Raw genomic sequence first — 21,655 nt, 5'->3', positions numbered from 1 at the left:
TATGGTTCTCCAAGCAAGTGGTTGAGAAAATAAAGGGTAAAGAGTTGGCTTTCCATAAATACAGAAAAACTCAAGAAAAGGAACACATGGAGGAATACCGGATGAAAATGAAAGAAGCCAAGAGAGAGATACGACTGGCAAAAGCGCAAGCGGAAGAACAAATGGCTAGAAATGTAAGGAGGGGTGACAAAAATTTCTTCAGGTATATTAGTGAAAGGGAATGACTAAAAATGGAATTGTGAGACTAAAAGATACTGCGAACCGCTATGTGGAAAATGATGAAGAAAAGGCAAATTTGCTAAATAGATACTTTTGTTCTGTTTTCACAGAGGAAAATCCTGGAGAAGGACCGCGATGGACTGGAAATAATACAATTGAGAATGAAGTGGATAGAGCACCGTTCACGGAAGAAAGTGATAGGTACGGGGGGTGATAGTATCTGAGGATTTGAAGGCGACGAAACAGTGTGACAAGGCGGTGGCTGTAGCGAGAAGGTTGCTAGGCTGTATAGAGAGAGGTGTGATCAGCAGAAGAAAGGAAGTGTTGATGCCCCTGTATAAGTCGTTGGTGAGGCCCCACCTGGAGTATTGTGTTCAGTTTTGGAGGCCGTACCTTGCGAAGGATGTTAAAAAAATGGAAGCGGTGCAAAGAAAAGCTACGAGAATGGTATGGGATTTGCGTTCCAAGATGTATGACCAAAGACTTGCTGACCTGAACATGTATACCCTGGAGGAAAGGAGGAACAGGGGTGATATGATACAGACGTTCAAATACTTGAAAGGTATTAATCCGCAAAAAAATCTTTTCCGGAGATGGGAAGGCGGTAGAACGAGAGGACATGAAATGAGATTGAAGGGGGGCAGACTCAAAAAAGATGTCAGGAAGTATTTTTTCACGGAGAGGGTGGTGGATGCTTGGAATGCCCTCCCGCGGGAGGTGGTGGAGATGAAAACGGTAACGGAATTCAAACATGCGTGGGATATGCATAAAGGAATCCTGTGCAGCAGGAATGGATCCTCAGAAGCTTAGCTGAAATTGGGTGGCGGAGCAGGTGGGGGAAGAGGGGTTGGTGGTTGGGAGGCTAGGATAGGGGAGGGCAGACTTATATGGTCTGTACCAGAGCCGGTGATGGGAGACGGGACTGGTGGTTGGGAGGCGGGAAATACTGCTGGGCAGACTTATACGGTCTGTGCCCTGAAAAAGACAGGTACAAATTCAAGATATGAGTTTATCTTGGGCAGACTAGATGGACCATGCAGGTCTTTTTCTGCCGTCATCTACTATGTTACTATGTTACTATGATATAGTGGAATTGGAAAAGGTGCAGCGAAGGGCGACTAAAATGATAGCAGGGATGGGACAACTTCCCTATGAAGAAAGACTAAGGAGGCTAGGGCTTTTCAGCTTGGAGAAGAGACGGCTGAGGGGAGACATGATAGAGGTATATAAAATAATGAGTGGAGTGGAACAGGTGGATGTGAAGCGTCTGTTCACGCTTTCCAAAAATACTAGGACTAGGGGGCATGCGATGAAACTACATTGTAGTAAATATAAAACAAATCGCAGAAAATTTTTCTTCACCCAGCGCGTAATTAAACTCTGGAATTCGTTGCCGGAGAACGTGGTGGAGGCAGTTAGCTTGGCAGAGTTTAAAAAGGGGTTAGACGGTTTCCTAAAGGACAAGTCCATAAACCGCTACTAATTGGACTTGGGAAAAATCCATAATTCTAGGAATAACATGTATAGAATGTTTGTACGTTTGGGAAGCTTGCCAAGTGCCCTTGGCCTGGATTGGCCGCTGTCGTGGACAGGATGCTGGGCTCGATGGACCCTTGGCCTTTTCCCAGTGTGGCATTATTTATGTTTATATGTACTTCTATCTTCCGATACCACGCTCGATTTTAAGGATAAATTACAAATCAATAACAGTAGCTCCGCCAGTTCATTTTTTAGTTCTATCAGTACCCTAGGGTGAATACCATCCGGTCCAGGAGATTTGCTACTCTTCAGCTTGCAGAACTGCTTCATTACGTCTTCCAGATTTATAGATACTTCAATAAATTTTTCCGACTCTTCAGCTACGAATGCCCTGTCCGGCACCAGTATCCCACCCAAATCTTCCTTGGTGAAGACCGAAGCAAAGAACTCATTTAGTTTTTCTGCTATTTCTTTGTCTTCCTTGATCGCCCCTTTGACAGCCCTGTCAACCATCGGGCCAACCGATTCTTTTGCTGATTTCCTGCTTTTAATGTATCTAAAACATTTTTTACTATCAGTTTTCGCCTCTAACGCTATCTTTCTTTCAAAATCCCTCTTTGCCTTTCTTATCAGCGCTTTGCATCTGACTTGACATTCCTTATGCTGCTTCTTATTTTCCTCATTCTGTTCCTTCTTCCATTTTCTGAAGGATTCCTTTTTAGCGTCAATAGCCTCCTTTACCTCACTTTTTAACCACGCCGGCCTCAAGGACGGTGTTTTTGAGCAACATCCACGCTTGTTGTAGGTTTCTTACCCTCTCAGTTGCTCCTCTAAGTTTTTTTTTTTTTTTTTTTACTGTTTTTCTCATTTTATCTTAGCTTCCTTTTTTAAAGTTAAACGCTAATATATTTGACTTCCTATGTTTACCTTTTTGAAATCAAATTTCAAAGGCGATCATGTTATGATCACTGTTGTCAAGCGATCTCCGGACTGCTACCTCCCGTACCAGATCATGCACTCCACAAATGACTAAGTCTAGAATTTTTCCTTCTCTCGTCGGCTCCTGTACCAGCTGCTCCTTAAAGCTGTTCTTTATTTCATCGAGGAAGTTTACCTCCCTAGCGTGCCCTGATGTTACATTATCCCAGTCTATATGGGGGTAATTAAAATCAACACTTGCAATAAAATTCTACTGCGATATAACCCAGTATTGGAGGTGTATAATCACTAGTATTCATGAAATGTGGAGAAAAAAAGACTCCAGAAACCATGGAGAATACTCATTATGCAGGAACAACCTTTCAAATTTTAGAGTACTCCTCTTCTTCAATCACTAGTCTTCACAAAAAAAAACTCCACTCTTCTTATTCATGCAATACATGCACATACACCTTCCACAATACTCTATGGTAGAGGCTTATACCAACTATATGCATCCGGTGAAACAATTGTTACTTAACTTCAATATTCTTGTTGCTGTCAGTCCGTTTTATCTTCCACAGCATACGGTACTCCTGAAGCCCAACAGGAGACCCTGTTTCGCCACTATCGGGCTGTTTCAAGGGCTAAACTTTATCACAGACAGCTGCATCACATGCTTCTCACTTCACCGCATTAACTGCTTCGTCTCGGCGTCCTAAATTCAAACCAGACTTCCCTCCTCTATATACGTCATTTCCTTATTCCCTGACGTACATTTCCATGACATCATCCACAGCAAAAACTTTATTGACAAACGATCATCTCACAAAAAAGCTTTCCACTCAATTGAAATATTCAATCCTGTAGGGATTACGGTTTGCAGCACATATATCCATCTTTGTTCTCTCTGTCTTAACATCTTCCTTACATCCCCTCTACGTTCTGAAACCCGAATTTGCTCCAGAACTACACATTGTAAATCACAAAAGTCATGTTGTTTCAAAAGGCAGTGAGAAACCAAAGGTTCATATGTCTTCTTAGCTTGTGAGATTTCTTGAACTACATGGAATGCGGGACCCGAGGCAGCATGGCTTCACTAGTGGCAGGTCTGTTTTCTTTAACTGGGTGACCAAACATTTGGATGTAGGAGGGGCGCTTGATGTGGTATACTTGGATTTCAGCAAAGCCTTTGACACGGTTCCGCACAGGCGACTTATAAATAGAGTGCCCGCGATATGGGACCTAGAGTAACTGATTGGGTTAAAAATTGGTTGAATGGTATGAGACAGAGGGTAGTGGTAAATGGAGCTTGCTCTGAAGAAACGGATGTCGTCAGTGGAGTACCGCAGGGATTGGTCCTAGGGCCGGCTCTTTTTAATGTCTTCGTGAGCGATATTGCAGAATGGCTGTCTGGTAAGGTTTGTCTCTTTGCGGATGATACTAAACTCTGCAACAGGGTGGACACCCTGGAGGGTGTGAATGACATGAGGAAGGACCTAGTGAAGCTGGAGGAATGGACCGATATTTGGCAGCTAAGGTTTAATCCCAAAAAATGCAGGGTCATGCACTTGGGTCGCAAAACTCCGAGGGAACGGTACAGTATAGGGGGTGTAGTGCTTCAGTGTATGAAGAAAGAGCGGGTCTTGGGGGTGATTGTGTCTGATCACCTTAAAGCTTTCAAACAGGTAGAAAAAGCGACAGCCAAAGCCAGAAGGATGCTAGGGTGCATAAAGAGACGCATGACCAGCAGGAAAAAGGAGCTGATAGTGCCGTTGTATAAGTCTCTAGTGAGACCCCATTTGGGGTACTGCTTGCAGTTCTGGAGACCGCACCTACGGAAAGATATAAACAGGATGGAGTCGGTCCAGAGGGCAGGTTGTGGAGTCGAGGACTGTTCCAGAATTTAAAAAGGCATGAGATAAGCATGTGGGATCGCTTAGGAACAGGAAGAATTAGGGGTTACAGAGGATGGGCAGACTGGATGGATCATATGGCCTTTATCTGCCGTCATGTTTCTATGTTTCTATTTGTATATTTAACTCATAAGAATTGCTATACTGTGTCAGACCAAAGGTCCTTGAGGGTCACGTGTGCAGTGTGTTTCATATGTGAGCATTGTCTTTCAGGTGTGTTCAAATTTAAAAAGTTGAGCCTCAGCAGCATTTAGAAAGCAAAACATGCAGATCGTTCCAATTGTATACCCTGGATGCACCAATAGCATGATTTAATGATTTTTGTATATTTCTATATCACATTTTTATCTAAAGTGTGTTTTAGAAATATTACAACAGATGCAGAGCCAATAATCTGTAAGATAATATTGGAGGATGGAGGGGGCATTACCCTTATTGCCTGGGGACCCAGATCCCTGTAGTGTATCTATAAGGAAAGTAAATATGTTTTTCCCTTCCTTTATCTTTTCTCTTCCCCATCCCTCTTCCCAGTAGTAAGTTGTTTTTCCACTGGTCTCTTGCAGTTTAATAGTTATAGTTTGCTTGCATTCCTGTCTGTTTTAGATACAGGTTACATTAATCTCTCATTATCTTTTCTTATCAGAGTTTTAGAATCAGTAGAAGTGTTGTCCACAGACACTGACAGCAGCTCAGCAGAAGACAGTGACTTTGAAGAGATGGGAAAAAACATTGAAAATATGTTACAGAATAAAAAAACAAGTTCCCAGCTCTCTCGAGAACGGGAAGAGCAAGAGAGGAAAGAGCTACAGCGAATGCTTATGGGAGAGGATAGTGGCAATGATAAGGAGAAAAGCAAGAAGGAGAAAAAGGAAAGGAAGGGATTGTGTGAGTTAACAAGATTTGTTTAAATAAACTTTCTTCTCGGTTTTTGGGATATAATATAGACTGTTGATCAAGAATGTTGTTTTTTCATTGTCCTTTGAGGATTGTCTGTTGCTGTTTTACTTTTTAGCTTCTTTATCTGCTACCTCAGCGGGGTCACACAAAGATGATGATACTGCCTCAGTGACAAGCCTAAATTCTTCTGCTACTGGACGGCGGCTGAAAATATATCGCACATTTAGAGATGAGGATGGAAAGGAGTATGTCCGCTGTGAGACAGTTCGTAAATCCACTGTCATTGATGCTTACAGTCGAATTCGGACCACCAAAGATGAAGAGTTTATGTAAGTATTTACAAATTGGTATAAAAGTTAATAAGGCCAAAATCTTTTATAATCTACAAGTATTTATATTAAGTTGAAAGCAGTGTGTACCGCAGAATAGAACTTCTCTTTAGTTTGGATGTGCACTAAGTTACTATATACTGATTATAAAAGAGATGCTGATAGCTGGAGTTGACTATGAAGGATTGAGAGGAGGCATTAAAGATAATAGTGCAGGGGAGACACCTGGACCTAGTGTCAGCATATTGGCACAGGGAATGAGTATGATGGGAGGTTGGGCAACAGGGCAGCATGTGTGGCCAGTATGTATTGTGAGCAGGGAGATATAAGAAGCCAGGTTGTATTATGAGGTGATAACATAAGGCATTGAGTACCAGTCTGCATAATGAGGAGAAAGAGGAAGTATCCTAGAATGGGGAGCACAGTACATAAGTACATAAGTAATGCCATACTGGGAAAAGACCAAGGGTCCATCGAGCCCAGCATCCTGTCCACGACAGCGGCCAATCCAGGCCAAGGGCACCTGGCAAGCTTCCCAAACGTACAAACATTCTATACATTTTATTCCTGGAATTTTGGATTTTTCCAAGTCCGTTTAGTAGCGGTTTATGGACTTGTCCTTTAGGAATCCGTCCAACCCCTTTTTAAACTCTGCTAAGCTAACCGCCTTCACCACTTTGTCCGGCAACGAATTCCAGAGTTTAATTACACGTTGGGTGAAGAAAACTTTTCTCTGATTTGTTTTAAATTTACTACACTGTAGTTTCATCGCATGCCCCCTAGTCCTAGTATTTTTGGAAAGCGTGAACAGACGCTTCACATCCACCTGTTCCACTCCACTCATTATTTTATATACCTCTATCATGTCTCCCCTCAGCCGTCTCTTCTCCAAGCTGTATAGCCCTAGCCTCCTTAGTCTTTCTTCATAGGGAAGTCGTCCCATCCCCACTATCATTTTAGTCGCCCTTCGCTGCACCTTTTCCAATTCTACTATATCTTTCTTGAGATGCGGCAACCAGAATTGAACACAATACTCAAGGTGCGGTCGCACCATGGAGCAATACAACGGCATTATAACATCCTCACACCTGTTTTCCATACCTTTCCTAATAATACCCAACATTCTATTCGCTTTCTTAGCCGCAGCAGCACACTGAGCAGAAGGTTTCAGTGTGTTATCGACGACGACACCCAGATCCCTTTCTTGGTCCGTAACTCCTAACGTGGAACCTTGCATGACGTAGCTATAATTCGGGTTCTTTTTTCCCACATGCATCACCTTGCACTTGCTCACATTAAACATCATCTGCCATTTAGCCGCCCAGTCTCCCAGTCTCGTAAGGTCCTCTTGTAATTTTTCACAATCCTGTCGCGATTTAACGACTTTGAATAACTTTGTGTCATCAGCAAATTTAATTACCTCGCTAGTTACTCCCATCTCTAAATCATTTATAAATATATTAAAAAGCAGCGGTCCTAGCACGGACCCCTGAGGAACCCCACTAACTACCCTTCTCCATTGTGAATACTGCCCATTTAACCCCACTCTCTGTTTCCTATCCTTCAGGAAAAACAGTTGAAGAAAAAACCTGCATGGATAAGTCTGTGCAAGGAGCACATTATCAGAAGAGTTGGTACTCCTACTACTGCTTATTCCTAAACACTTCTAGACGTATTTAGCGCTGTACACAAACACATAAGTAAATCCCTGCTTTGACAGAGCCTACAATCTATTTAAGACTGACACATAATAAGGGATTAGGGAGTTTAATTTTTTTTTACATTAAATTTTTATTGAAAACATAAGAAATACGTGCACAATATGCCCAGTACAAATGAGCACAATTGGTCTTTCAAACAAACAGATAGTATACTGAAATGTTGAACAATATCAGAGCTTAATTACCCAACACTCTAAACAATTAACTCCCCCCCTACCCCCCACCCCTCCAATATTTTTAGAATGTTGGGTCAAAGCAGCAAAGTGTGTCCATAGTTCAGAAGTAGGGTCGTGGAGACCCAATCTCTTATGTGTAAGTTGTTCCAGCTCTCCAACCAAAGATAGTTTTAAAATCCAGTCCTCCTCTGTAGGCCCCATGCTTTCCCAATAACTGGCAATAACATTCTTAGCTGCTGTCAGACACATTCTCTTAAAACGGCGATGCCATTTCAGGCCCCGCCTGTTACCCAGGCCTAGTAGGCACCACTTTGGATCACAAGAAAAGGGTCTACCCATATGGGTAGCAATCTTAGCAACAACTGCCTCCCAAAAGGGTTTGATCCGATCGCAGGACCACCAAATATGCAAAAATGTTCCAACCTTCCTTCCACAGCAACAGCAATAGCAGGAGATCAGGTGGAACATAGCATGGAGTTTTACAGGGGTATAATATCATCACCATAATACACTCCCAACATAGGATGAACAGATTAAACTACTGTCATCAGATCGAAACCAGACCTTACCATGGAAAATCATCTTCACACAAACAAAAACAGAAAACAGGAGAAAAGAACCCATACACACCCAACACATCGACCACATGTCAACTAATAAATATTCCATTAATACCCGCCTTAGATGAAACCTTTAAACAGATCCAAATAGGATTTATAAACACTAGATCAGTAATAAACAAAACGGAAACCTTAACAGACTGGATTACTCAGGACAACCTAGACCTAATATTCATCAGTGAAACTTGGATTCATAACCAAGATGACCCCATAATCCTTGACATCTGCCCTCCAGGATACAAAATCAACCATTGGACCAGAACAGGTAAAAGAGGAGGAGGCATAGCCCTAATCTACAAAGAAGAATTCATTTCAGAACCCATTGCGGAATCCATTAATAAACAACTTGAAATCGCCGCAATCAGGCTATAAAACAAATCCCTCCCAGGACACCCAGTCATAAGATCCCTGACAAAAGAGCCCTGACAAAACAGCCTTGTAACAAAATAGCCCTTGACATTTCACACCCTAACAAAACAGCCCTTGACAAAATGGCCCCTCCCACAAAACAACCCTTGACAAAATGGCCCCTCCCACAAAACAACCCTTGACAAAGTAGCCTCTACACAAAACAGCCCTCTTAACAAAACAGCCCCCTAAGAAAAAAAATAACATCACAAAAAAATATAATAAACTACAACTGTAATCTTCACTGATAAAGACTCCTACCAGCATTCAATTGCATAATGCATATATTAATAAACAAAATTCTATAGCTACAAACTGGTATTCATGATCTGTTCTGCTATTTACAGAAACTATTCTTCCATCAACATGCTAATTTATAAAACAAAACAATATTGTCATCATTTTCATAGTCTTACCAACCTTATCCTGATTGGCAAGGTAAGATTATTAGGAAAAAAATGCAGTCCCATATTCTGGGCAGCCTGATCGGGCCCTTTTGTTGTGGGGGGCTAACTTGTCAAGGGTTATATTGTGGGCAGGCTGTTATGTCAGGGACTATTATGTCGGGAGCTTTTTTTGTTTGGAGCTTCTTTGTCGGGGCTGTTTTGATCGGGTACCCCCTCCCAGCTCACCTGACTTGTATCATATTATATCGACCACCAGGAAATTGGAAAGATGCCCAGCCAACTCTCGTGGACTTTATATCAAACACATGCCTCGCAAATCCTGACGTAATAACCATTATTAGAAATTATACCAACTCATGAACAACCTCCTAGACACCACCTTGTTCACTAAAACCAAGACAGATATCCCATCTGCAGACAAACTTGCTAAGTACTTCAACGAAAAAATTGTAAACCTACGCAACACGCTACCTCAGGACAATACCGATACCGAAAATTTCCTCAATGGTCTGGACCCAACACCTGGAGAATACCCAGCAGACCGAACCTGATCAAACTTCACTCTCCTCACCGTCGGAACAGTCACCCAGGCGATCAGTAGGTTCTCCAACACCCACTGTCAACTAGATACCTGTCCCAGCTATCTAATAAAATCCGCCCCTGACTGCTTCTTAACAGACCTCACATCCCATCTAAATTACATGCTTCAGCTAGGCCTCTTCCCTAAGGAAAATGGGAACATCCTACTCACCCCAATACCAAAAGACACCAAGAAAAAATCAAATGAAATCACTAATTACTGTCCAGTAGCATCTATCCTACTGGTAGTCAAACTGATGGAAAGCATGGTATCCAGACAGCTTACTGATTATATAAACAAATTCCCAATTCTACAAGAATTACAGTCAGGATTTCGCCCCCTCCATTGCACTGAAACAGTACTAATTACTCTCCTAGCCAAATTCAAGCAGGAAATAGCAATAGGCAAAAGCATCCTTCTCCTCCAATTCGACATGTCCAGTGCATTCGACATGATAAACCATAATATATTACTAAGACTACTAGATTACTTCGGGATTAGTGGAAATATACTCAGCTGGATCAAGGGTTTCCTAACCACAAGAACTTATCAAGTGAAATCAAACTCAAACATATCACCACTGTGGAAAGCAGATTTTGGAGTACCCCAAGGTTCACCATGATCACCGATCCTCTTCAATCTAATGATGACCCCACTAGCCAAGGCATTGTCCAACCAAGGCCTTAACCCTTTCATCTTTGCAGATGATGTCACAATATACATTCCATACAAACATGAATTGACAGAAATCACCAACGAAATCAACCTCGGCATGAACATCATGGACTCATGGGCAAATGCATTTCAATTAAAACTCAACAAAGAAAAAACACACTGTCTCATCCTCTCATCCCAATACAGCGCTGACAACCCCACAAGTATCAACACCCCAGATTACACCCTCCCCATCTCAGACAGCCTGAAAATCCTCGGTGTCATACTGGACCGTAACTTAACACTAGAAAGCCAAGCAAAATCTACAACAAAGAAAATGTTCCACTCAATGTGAAAACTCAAACACGTGAAACCATTCTTCCCGAGGGAAACATTTCGCAACTTGATACAGTCAATGGTACCAAGTCATGTAGACTACTGCAATGGAATTTATGCGGGATGCAAAGAACAAATCTTAAAGAAACTTCAGACCGCTCAAAATCGGCAGCCAGGCTTATATTTGGAAAAATGCGATTCGAAAGTGCCAAACCCCTCCAGGAAAAACTACACTGGCTCCCAATCAAAGAACGCATTGCTTTCAAAATCTGCACCCTGGTCCATAAAATTATCTTTGGCGAAGTCCCGGGATACATGACAGACCTCATAGACCTACCAATCAGAAACACATCTGAATCATCACAAACGTATCTAAATCTCCACTACCCAAACTGCAAAGGACTTAAATACAAATCAACTTACGCATCCAGTTTCTCCTACATAAGCACACAACTGTGGAACGCATTACCAAAAGCTGTGAAAACAACATACAGACACATAAACTTCCGGAAATCACTAAAAACAAACTTGTTTCAAAAGGCATACCCTACCGATCCAACTTAAATGCCTGAACTTTGCAACACATCAAAACTAAAGATTGTAATGGTCACAACACAACCCTTCCGCTTCATGATTCCCTAATGTAAATGTTCCACAAGAACTTTATCTTACCACAACATCATTTTGTATTTACTCACTCTGGAGTTTGTGAATGCCTCTCTAGTACTATGTAAGCCACATTGAGCCTGCAAATAGGTGAGAAAATGTGGGATACAAATGCAACAAACAAACAAATAAATAAATAACAATAGGAGATATAAACCTTCACCTAGAGAACATCCCATTGAAGGCGTTTTAACACTCTATGGATCAAATTACATTTGCCTGGGGAATTTGACCCATTTACATTCCAAGAACCTACCCTTAGCTTTTTCTGTCCTATCCCCCCCCCCAACCCCTGACTGGTCAGCAGTACCACAGGCCAGCACAAGCCTTGAGGAAGCGCCAGAGCAGACACCATTTCCACAATCTCCCAGTCCCCTTGATTTATCACTTCCTTCCCCAGCTTACCTGATTTTTCCCCTGTCTCTCCAAAAACTGTCAATCCTACGTTCAAACTTCAATTGCAATCATCCCCCAACAACCATACACACAAAAAACAAAACAAAAAAACACCACCAACAAATTTTTGTTTACCATTTGCGAGGGGAAATAATGTTAAGGAACCCCACAGTCCTTCCAACTAAGCTGAGTAAACTATAGCTAACAGTCCAAAAGTCTCAAGTTAGCTCTTCCTCCCCCGAGGTTCCAGAACTCTTAGCAGCCATTGAGGAGCCACGGCCAGAGCGTACCTTGCTGCTACATTCAACTTTTTCTCTTCGCTGTACCGGAGCTGGGCCAGACTGGCCCCACTTCCTCAGACGGTAGACCCATGCATCTAAGATCGAGAAGGGCCTTCCACGCCTCCGCCAACGTGTGGACCCGTCGCGACAGACCCATCACAGTAAATAGCAAGCCAAAAGGATGCAGCCAGCGATAGCGATATCCAAACTTCTGTAAGTATTTAGTGAGGTCCCAAAATGTTCTGAAGTTTTGCTCTCGCCAGGTCTTGGAAAACTATAATTTTAGAGTTCTTCCATGGGATTTCACCCAAAGATCTCGCCTTCTTCCATATCGCTTCTTTAACACTATAATCGTGAAAACAAGCCACAATGTCCCTGGGGAGTGATTCTCGCCTTGGCCCCAAGCTTCTGTGGATCCGGTCAAACTTAATAGCAGTTGTGGGAACCTCTCCTTGTTCACCCTCTACGGGGGACAGTAGCTTGTTACAGATCTCATTAATAATTTGCGCACAATTTTTATTTTGGACTACCTCTTTCCAGAACTTTCCAAAAACTAGAGAGCTTGGAGGGGGAGATAGAGACATTGCATGCAGAGCTCAGCAATGAACTGTGCCGGGAATAGAGGTCTATAAAATATTGAGTGGAGTGGAACGGGTGGACGTGAATCTCTTGTTTACTCTTTCCAAAAATACTAGGACTAGGGAGCACGCAATGAAACTACCAAAGTAACAAATTTAAAACAAATTGGAGAAAATAATTTCTTTACGCAATGTGTAATTAAACTCTGGAATTCATTGCCAGAGAATGTGGTAAAAGCAGTTAGCTTAGTGGAGTTTGAAAAAGGTTTGGATAGCTTCCTAAAAGAAAAGTCCATAAGCCATTATAAACATAGAAACATGACGGCAGATAAAGGCCAAATGGCCCATCGTGTCTGCCCCATCTTCACTTGTAACCCCTAACTCTTCCTTTTCCTAAGCGATCCCACATGCTTATCCCACGCCTTTATAAAATTCTGACACAGTCCTCGACTCCCCAACCTCCATCTGGAGGCCATTTCAAGCTTCCACCACCCTTTCTGTGAAATTAATACTTCCTTAGATTACTGCTAAGCCTATTCCCTCTTAACTTCATTGTATGCCCCCTTGTTCCAGAGTTTTCCTTCAGGTGAAAAAAGCTCACTTCCTGTACATTAGTGCCCTTGAGATATTTAAAACATCTTTATCAATATCTTCTCTCCTCCCTTTCTCTTCCCAGCATATACATGTTGAAGTTCATAAGCCTGTCCCTATATTTTTTGTGTTCAAGACTGCTTACTAATTGTGTAGCTGCCCTTTGGACCGACTCCCATCCTGTTTATATCTTTTTGTCTGTGTGGTCTCCCAGAATTGCACACAGTACTCTAAATGGGGCAGGGTTTTATCACCTCCTTTGTCCTGCTGGTCATCCCTCTTATTATACACCCAAGCATCCTTCTGGCTTTGACCGTCGCTTTTTCTACCTGTTTGGAAGCTTTAAGGTCATCAGATACAATCACCCCCAAGTCCCGCTGTTCCTTTGTACACTGAAGCACTTCACCCCCTATACTGTCCGTTTCCTCAGATTCTTGCTGACCCAAGTGCATGACCCTGCATTGTTGTTTAGCATTACACATCTTAGTTGCCAAATATCAGTCCATTCCTCCGGCTTTGCTAGGGTCCTTCCTCATGTCATTCCACACCCTCCGGGGTGTCCACCCTGTTGCAGAGTTTGGTATCATCCACAAGAGACAAACCTTACCAGACAGCCCTTCCGCAATATCGCTCAGAAAGACGTTAAAAAGAGCCAACTCAAGGACCAATCCCTGTGGTACTCCACTGACAATATCCCTCTCTTCAGAGCAAGCTCCATTTATCACTACCCTCTGTCTCCTTCCATTCAACCAATTTTTAACCCAGTCAGTCCCATATCGAGGGCACTCACTTTATTTATCAGTTGCCTGTATGGAACTGAGTCAAAGGCTTTGCTGAAATGTAAGTATACCACATCTAGTGCCCCTCCTACATCCAACTGTTTGATCACCCAGTCGAAGAGGTCAGTCAAATTCATTTGACACGACCTGCCACTAGTGAATCCATTCTGCCTCGGGTCCTGCATTCCATTCAGTTCGAGAAATCTCACAATCCTCTGCTTAGTAGCGTTTCCATTAGCTACTCACCACTGAGTCAGACTGACAGGCTGTAATTCCCAACTCCTCCTTACTTCCACTCTTGTGCAAAGGCACCATATTTGCCCTTCTTCAGTCCTCCAGGACCACTCTGTTTCTAAGGAAGCATTGAAGAGGTCAGTCAGCGGAGCCACTAGAATCTCTCTGAGTTTTTGAGCACCCTCAGGTGTATCCCATCAGACCCCATTGCTCTACTTTTAGTTTGGCTAGCTACCTCACAAACACAGTCCTCTGTAAACTGAGATTGGTTCTACCATAACATCCATCCCCTTTAGCCTTTGTTTTCGCCAGTCCTACCCCCAGCCTTTCATCCATGACACAGAACAGAAATAACTTGTTAAGCAGTTCAGCTTTATCCTTATCGTCCATCTATTTCCTCTCCCTCAGCTTTGAGCCTCACAATGCTGTTATGGCACTTCCTCATGTCACTTACATATCTGAAAAAGGTCTTATCTCCCAATTTTACCGTATTAGCTATCATTTGCCTCTTCGCTATCTTCGCTTTTTTTTACTAGGAATTAAAACTGCTGGTGTGTTTATTTTTTAGCCGTAAATTTGCCCTGTTTGATGAGCAACATAGAGAAGAAATGAGGAAAGAGCGGCGTAGGATTCAGGAACAGTTGAGGCGACTTAAACGGAATCAGGAAAAGGAGAAACTGAAGGGTCCACCTGAGAAAAAACCCAAGAAAATGAAGGAAAGACCTGATCTTAAGGTGAGGGCAAAAGAGTTTTTGTGTTTATTAAAATCTAAAATAAGGAATTCAGATGCTGCTTTTTAATATTGCTGCCATAAATTCCTAATTAACACCCTTGTTTTCAAAGCCATACTAGCGGCTGCCGGTGCACTAATGCTGGTACAGCCCATTCACTTTGAATGCTGTGTTGTCATTGCCACGCAGCTTTGTAAACGGGGGTGTTGGTCTTTACTAATTTTTATCTTCCATTTCGTTTCTGATGTTCATTCCCTCTGTATTTTTATTTAATTTAGATTTAGTTCACACGTTTCTTCAGTTGCAGCTCTAGGTGAGTTACATTTAGGTACACTAGGTATGTGACTGTCCCTAGAGGCTTACAATCAACTTCTAAAGATAAACAAGTAAATCTTTGTTTGACAATGGAAAAGGTGGGGTATAGGAGAGGAAGTGACGTCACCAGCGGAGATGGCAGCCTAAGCCAAGAGCTCCGATGAACCGCGAGCAAAAAATAACATAACTACCCCGCTAAAACAGCTTTATTTGAGGGAGCAGGGAGAGACTGACGAAAGAAAACAGCAGCAAGGAAGATATAATGGCCTCTCAAGCGTCCATGGTGGATTTGTCGGCGTTTGCATATATGAATGCAACCGCGAACAAATATGGCGACGCCCCGGCGGACCAGCAACCAGGCTCATCAGAAGAGCAGCACTCGCATAATTCCCCACCCTTATTTGAGTCGGGAGATGGACCGGGACAAGAGGAGACAACCCTGTGGGACATCGGCTCCTGGGTGAAAGAAATACAATCCGATCTTAAGGCCATGCGTTTGGACCTCACGGCGCTGGGGGCGGACCTGAGATGAGAGATCGGGGCACTGGGCATCCGCATGGAAGAGAACGAGGAAAGGCTGGAAGAGCAGGCTGAAGCAATACAGGGGCTAAATCGACAAGCTGCTGAATTCAAACAAGAGTCACAACAGATATGGGACAAGCTGGAGGACCTAGAGAATCAAAGTAGAAGGAATAACATAAGATTCAGAGAGCTTCCAGAAGTACCAACATATGCTGACTGTGAAATGGTGGTACAAAAGATCGCGAGTGCACTGCTGGCAATGATAAATATCAGTAAAGATCCCTCAGAGATTCAGATCTTGCGTGCCCACCGGGCGTTGGGATCGCCAAGAGTAAACAAGCCACGAGACCTCATTGCTTGTTTTGATGACTTTAAACTAAAGGAAAAAATCATGCAGGCATCCCGGACATCGTCAGATTTCCAGTGGGACTCTTATGCTATAGAATGCTACCAAGACTTAGCGGCCTGCACTTTGAAGAGGAGAGCAGAATTAAAGCCCTTCACCCAATTTCTGCATGCTGAGGGGATTCGGTACTGGTGGAGCTATCCTTTTGCCCTACGCTTCCACAAGATGGTAAGCTCCATCAAATACGAAACCTGCAGAAGCGGAAAGAGATATTTCCAGAAGGTCTTTGCAGTAAAAAGGGAATCCAGCCCAACAATCAATCGTGGCCAAACCGCCTAAACCCGCGATGGCAAAGAGTGACCAAAGGGTAAGGGACGCCTCCTGCGGCAGCACTCGGAATCCCGACTTAAAGCCTGCAGCGAACAAAGTGGACATTGAGCAATTGGATGGGAGGAAACGCAGGATCAAAATGAGGAATAGCAGTTGATTCGGGAAGATCAACTACGAACGAGACTTTCAGATATGGTATCAATAGAAAAACCAATATGGTATAAGATATATAATCTGTTTATGCAAAAAAAAAAGGGGAAATGTCTGTTTTATTTAAGAGTTTGCTTGTTTGATAATGGTTAGCGGGGGGTTATACTAAATATCTGCATATATAAGGAGGGGGGTGAGGTCTCTTCCCCAAAGGCACATCTGCGCAAGGGATACAGATGTGCCAACTTGTAGGGAGGAGGGAGAGAGGGATGGGTGGGGGGAAGGGAAGTAGAAGGGAAAGTCAAGAAGACTTGGTGACCGGATACAGAATAATAATGGGGCTAACTAGGCGCCATCAGTCAGAGGACTTAGACCATAGATCTTTCATTAAACTCTGGAGATGAGTAGAATAACATGCATGACCCTTACTGTTAAGGGATTAAACTCCCCTATGAAACGCCAGCTGCTGTTTAAGGAGATACAGTGCCTAAAGGCAGATGTGTCCTTTATACAAGAAACACATTTGCTCCCAGCCAAGGAATATATGTGCCAGGGGGGCAAAGGCCGGCAATATATTTTGCATCTAATCATAAAGAAAAAAAGAAAAAGGGAGTCCTTATAGCGCTAGCCAATCAATACCCGTGGCAAGTGCAGAAAGTAATGAGGGACAGAGAGGGCCGATATTTAATGTTGATAGTGCGCCTAGGAATTGAGACGCTTTCTCTTTTAAACATATATGCCCCCAATGAACATCAAGGTACCTTTTATAAGGAAGTATCCAAGGCTCTGAGCAAGAACATTATAGGCACACTAGTAGTAGTAGGAGACTTCAATCTGACGCTACAACCATGGCTAGATAACTTGGCAGGTGGAGTGCGTTACGCTCAATCAGATATAGCCCAACTACACAAATTCTTGGGTACTTGGCAATTAATAGACATCTGGCACCAAAGACACCCCACAGTCCAGGGGGTATACATATTACTCTGTGGTCCATGACTCACGCTCGCATATAGATATGTGGCTAGGGCCTCCCACTATATTCTCCAAAGTAGAAGATATACAAATCCTCTCTAGATCATGGTCAGATCATGCACCGGTCATATTAGAGTTAGAATGGGTGGTGAGAACCCCTGAGATTCCATCATGGCGTTTCAATGATGAGCTGCTAGCAAATCCCACGGTGATTACACGTCTGGAAGCAGAGATAAAGGAATACTTAGCCATTAATGATAATGGGGCGGTAACCTCGCAGATACTGTGGGAGGGCCTAAAAGCAGTTATCAGAGGGAAAATAATAGCGTTACAGGCATACATGAAGAAGCAAGCGAATGCTCACATACTAGCATTACACGCGGAACTGCTCGGCTTGACCTTGCAAGCTCAACAACAACCCCTATCACAACACTCTCAAAATTGGATACATGCTATTCAACTGGCCCTTAGGGAATTACAATTAGCGGAAGTAGCAGAACGATTACAGCAGGTCAGACAAACACATTTCAAATGCGGTAATAGAACATCGAGAATATTAGCATATAAGCTAAAGAAGCGCGCTTTAAACTCCTATTGTCTTGTCCACAAGGAAGGTGAGCCCTTAGGTCCCGCAAGGCCCCGAGGGACCTCAAAGGACAGCCGAGCAACCCCAAGTCTTCACCCGCGGCGACCGCCATTCACCAAGGGTTGAGCCCCCAGCTGCAGGCGGTCACGGGACTTCAGGGAACCGCGGGTTGACGGACTGACCTGGACTGGAACCAGGAGAGAAGAGGGCAGATGGAATATAGAGACGTCCACAAACAGGCAACAGTTCAAGGCAGGCAGCTAACAGCGTAGCCAGAGTCAGGCAAGAGGTCAGGGCAGACGGCTAGCAGAGTAGTCAGAGTCAGGCAAGAGGTCAAGGCAGGCGGCTAGCAGAGTAAACTAGGAACAGTCCAGTAGTCAAACCAGAAGCACCAGGAAACCAACTGAACACAGGAATAAATGGAGATTGGCCTCGGGAAACAGAACCTGAAGCAATATCCTATCTCAGGCTCATTCCTTAAATACTGTTCGGCAATCAATCCGCCCAGCCCCCGAAGACATAGCCGGCCATTCAGGAACCTGGATATCGACAGAACCCTTCTGATTGGCTCTGTCCGATCTCCCAGGCGAGACTACCGTACTGGCCTTCCAGTCTAAACTCCTCTGAGGCGGATCTTCGGGTTCCCGCGCCCGAGAATGAAGACGACGCCGGCCATCGCGCCTCGGCGCCATTTCCCTTACTGGCGCAAACACAGCCCCCATAGCCGGCGATCGAGAGTCCGGCAGCCGCGGCCTCCGGCCCCAGACTGGGCGGCCATCACCACGGCGAGCCCCGGCTCCCCGCCGTGGCCTCAAGAAAGCCGGCCTTCGTCGTGGTGGACGCCGGCTCCTGCTTCCCGCGGAGGAGCAGCCGGAGGGAGCGACGGATGTGACACCTATATACATACAATTCGTACAGATGAGGGGAAAACATGTACTAAACTCGAGGACATTAAGGCAGTCTTCTATAAATTCTATCAAGGGTTATACCAGGCTGAAGAAATAGCAACACCGTAAGAGATCCAAGAGTATCTAAAGCAGGCAGCACTCCCAAAGCTGACGGCCGGGGAGGATGAGTCATTATCAAACCCAATCACGTTAGAGGAGGTGCAGTGGGTCATCCAAGGTCTGCCGAATGGGAAAGCCCCGGGCCCTGATGGATATACAAATAAATACTACAAAAAGTATAGCAAATTGTTGGCCCCAATACTGGTCCGAGTATTCAATGAAATGGACTCTCAATTGGAGTACCATATTCGTGGCGGCTGGCAAGTATAACACTTCTACTGGAAACCAGGAAAGATCCGCAGAAATGGGGGTCCTACCGCCCAATCTCTTTGTTAGGGTCGGACTATAAATCTTTCCAAAATTTTAGCCCATCGATTACAACGGGTGATGCCAAAGTTAGTCCATGCTGACCAAACTGGTTTCATAATAGGGAGACAGACTTTCGATAAGATATTTATTTATTTTATTTATTTATTTATTTGTAGCATTTGTATCCCACATTTTCCCACCTATTTGCAGGCTCAATGTGGCTTACATTTGCCGTAATGGCGGTTGCCATTTCCAGGTAACAGAATTGCAAAAGGTATTGTGTTAAGGTGTATACATATATGGTAACATACATGAAACATAACATATATGGAATGGATCATGGTATATATATATATATATATATATATATACCATGTGCTTACATATATGGTAATGAAGAGTACATTATGGTATAGCATGAAGGTTCCTGAGTAATAAATGTGAATATAATAATCTACATTAGGTCATCGACTATAGAGAGACCTTGTTTGACATGAGGTTTAGGAGGTAGTGTTGTGTGATAAGATTTCAGTTTTACAAAGATCGTGTGTAGTGTGTAAGGAATATGCCGAAAGGAAGGGGGACCCCAGCTACCCACCGGAGAAAAGAGAGCCGGAGGGTAGGAGGGAAGACCCTAGGGATGCTCAGGTTTTGCCCAAAAGGGACATAAAGCTGGGAAACTACAACTCCCAGAAGGCCACAGGAGAGCTCCGGGGGAGGAGAAGTAGGGTGCAGAACCAAGGAGCTCCAGACAGAGGGCCGCCAGGAAAAGGAAAAGCTGATTCTCCCACCTGGTGGAGGAGGTGGTGGAACCGGTGGCAGGAGAAGGAAAAGCAGCCTAGCAGAGTTAATGAAGAAAAGTGTAATCAGCTGGAAAAGGGGTGGGGGGGGGGGGGGAGAGGAGAAAATGGACTGGGCTACTGAAGGAGAGGGGGAGAAGGAACCAGAGGGAGATGGAGCAAGAGGAGGCTGAGCTGGTCTTAGACGAACCCATGGAGCTCTTGGCTATGGCTCAGCCAGCACTGGAGGTATAGGGGAGAGGCCCTGGGTCAAAGCGGGAGGAGGTCAGGAGAATAGAGACTGACCCAGAGGGTGGGACCCAAGGCTTTGAGCCCGCGCAAAGCCTGACTTTATTGAACTGTGCTGAGAGAAGCCTGGCTGTAATTGGACTGTGTTAGAAACAGCCTGACTTTATTGAGCTGTGCTGAGAGAAGTCTGGCTGTACTGGGACTGTGTTTGAAACAGCCTAGCTCCATTGAACTGTGCTGAGAGAAGCCTGGCTGTAATTGGACTGTGTTAGAAACAGCCTGACTTTATTGAGCTGTGCTGAGAGAAGCCTGGCTGTACTGGGACTGTGTTTGAAACAGCCTAGCTCCATTGAGCTGTGCTGAGAGAAGCCTGGCTGTAATTGGACTGTGTTAGAAACAGCCTGACTTTATTGAGCTGTGCTGAGAGAAGCCTGGCTGTACTTGGACTGTGTTTGAAACAGCCTAGCTCCATTGAACTGTGCTGAGAGAAGCCGGGCTGTAATTGGACGGGGTTAGAAACAGCCTGACTTTATTGAGCTGTGCTGAGAGAAGCCTGGCTGTAATTGGACTGTGTTAGAAACAGCCTGACTTTATTGAGCTGTGCTGAGAGAAGCCTGGCTGTACTTGGACTGTGTTTGAAAACAGCCTAGCTCCATTGAACTGTGCTGAGAGAAGCCTGGCTGTAATTGGACTGTGTTAGAAACAGCCTGACTTTATTGAGCTGTGGCTGAGAGAAACCCTGGCTGTAATTGGACTGGGTTTAAAACAGCCGAGGAGCGTTGAAGAAAAGGGGGGCCTGGGTTGCAAATCCCAAAAACAGGCCCAAGAAGAAGAAGAAACACATAAAGAGGAAAACGAGAGAGCTCGGATGCTGGTGGTGAGGAGGCTTCACGGACTTAGCCAGTAGGAGCATTGTTACAAGTGTTTATTATTAGTATTTTAAGATGGATGTTTATGGTATGCCTTCTGATACGTAGAGCAATCCATCTAATCCATGAAGTTGGGGGGACACAAAACAACCAACACTGCTATTATCGCTAGACGCCGAAAAGGCATTTGATCGGGTCCAATGGATGTTCATGTTTTAAGTGCTGGAACAGATGGGTATCTCGGACGGTTCACCTAATGGCTACATTGTTGACTCAAATCCAAGCGCCTCATTGCTAATTAA

At 44.0% G+C, this 21,655-nt stretch overlaps 1 protein-coding gene across 1 annotated transcript in view; it reads left to right on the top strand.

Moving 5' to 3' along the window:
• Positions 1-21,655, top strand: part of TAF1 (TATA-box binding protein associated factor 1) — a 493,091-nt gene that overhangs the window by 261,039 nt on the left and 210,397 nt on the right. Inside the window, 3 exon segments of the mRNA XM_030210565.1 lie at positions 5,176-5,417; positions 5,545-5,758; positions 14,754-14,919. Coding sequence (XP_030066425.1) covers positions 5,176-5,417; positions 5,545-5,758; positions 14,754-14,919 — 622 coding nt within the window.

Source organism: Microcaecilia unicolor, chromosome 7, assembly GCF_901765095.1.
Source record: "Microcaecilia unicolor chromosome 7, aMicUni1.1, whole genome shotgun sequence".
Classification (NCBI taxonomy): Eukaryota; Metazoa; Chordata; class Amphibia; order Gymnophiona; family Siphonopidae; genus Microcaecilia; species Microcaecilia unicolor.
The sequence above is the reverse complement of the archived record's forward strand: the minus strand, read 5'-3'. Positions and strand labels throughout refer to the sequence as shown.